General features: G+C 64.5%; 2 protein-coding genes across 2 annotated transcripts in view; one reads left to right on the forward strand and one right to left on the reverse strand.

Annotated features, from left to right (window-relative positions):
* POLR3C (polymerase (RNA) III (DNA directed) polypeptide C (62kD)) overlaps positions 1-206 on the reverse strand; it is a 4,927-nt gene extending 4,721 nt beyond the window's left edge. Inside the window, exon 1 of the mRNA XM_009888995.1 lies at positions 60-206. Coding sequence (XP_009887297.1) covers positions 60-206 — 147 coding nt within the window. The remainder of the gene's footprint in view (positions 1-59) is intronic.
* Positions 207-941: 735 nt separating this feature from the next.
* The window catches only part of RNF115 (ring finger protein 115), a 22,008-nt gene continuing 21,803 nt past the window's right edge, over positions 942-1,146 (forward strand). Inside the window, exon 1 of the mRNA XM_009888996.1 lies at positions 942-1,137. Coding sequence (XP_009887298.1) covers positions 942-1,137 — 196 coding nt within the window. The remainder of the gene's footprint in view (positions 1,138-1,146) is intronic.

Here is a 1,146-nt window from a genome sequence, read left to right on the forward strand (position 1 = left end):
GGTTCAGGCTGCGTTATCTCACCGAGGCTCAAGCCGACACGGGTGGGTTTGAGACGTACCTGATCCAGCAACAGCCCCGTGTCATTGACGATCATCCGCAGCGGCTGGGTGCCCGTCCTGATAAGATAAGTCCCAATCTTCTCCACGATCTCCCCAAAATGTTCTTGCAGCAGGAGGGAACACAGCTTTATTTCCGCCTGAGTCATCTTGATGGCAGATTATAACACCTGCTGGCGCTGGGGGAAGAGCCCTGGAGTTATACCAGCTGTTTTGGGGGGCCGGGAGGGCAGGGGCTGTGCTGCTGCTGCCCAGGGAGCCCCAGCTGTGCACCCTCCCAAAATGGATGCCCGGTGGGAGACTGAGTCTTGAGTGAAACCAGCCCCTGGTGCTGCAGTGGGGGTGAGATGGAGAGGGGACGGGCGCTGTGGTACACGGCTGGTCCCTCTGTCCCCTCCTGGGGTATGGCAGCCTTGTCACTGGGGTTTCTGTGCCCATGGGTCCCCCCCACCCAAGGGACAGACATATCAGAGGGGTCGGGGTCCCTTGTGTCCCCCTCCCAGGTGCAGTGCCGCCCCCTGCAGAGGGTTGGGGTCCTGTCAGAGGGGTTAGAGTCCCCATGTCCCCTCCCAGGGGATGGCAGCCATGTCTGAGGGGTCCCTGTGTCACCTTCCATGGGATGGCAGCCCTGTCAGAAGTGTCCTTGTGTCCCCTCGCAGGGAATCAGGACAGCCCTGTCAAAGGGGGCCTGGGTCCATGGGTCCCCCCCACCCGAGGGGCAGCCACGTCAGAGGGGTCGGGGTCCCTTGTGCCCCCTCCCAGGTGGGATGCTCCCCCCGAGGGATGGGGTCCTGTCAGAGGGGTCGGGGTCCCTGTGTCCCCTCCCGGGGGACAGTCAGAGGGGACCCGCCAGGCTCTCACTCACCCAGGCCCAGCCTAGGCCCATGCGGCCACCATGGCAACAAGCACTTCCGGCTCTCCAGCCGCTACTTCCGGTCGCGCTCGGCACCGCCGCGCCTCGTTGGCGATTCTGGAGGACCGGGCCAGGCGACGTTCTGCCTACTCTGTCTCGTCGGGCCGAGGTGACGCTCTACCCACAAGAGCTCGCTGCTCGGCCGGGAGCAGACGAGCGGACCGGAAGTTGGAGGC

The sequence above is a fragment of the Charadrius vociferus genome, unplaced genomic scaffold, assembly GCF_000708025.1.
Source record: "Charadrius vociferus isolate BGI_N301 unplaced genomic scaffold, ASM70802v2 scaffold1487, whole genome shotgun sequence".
Taxonomy (NCBI): Eukaryota; Metazoa; Chordata; class Aves; order Charadriiformes; family Charadriidae; genus Charadrius; species Charadrius vociferus.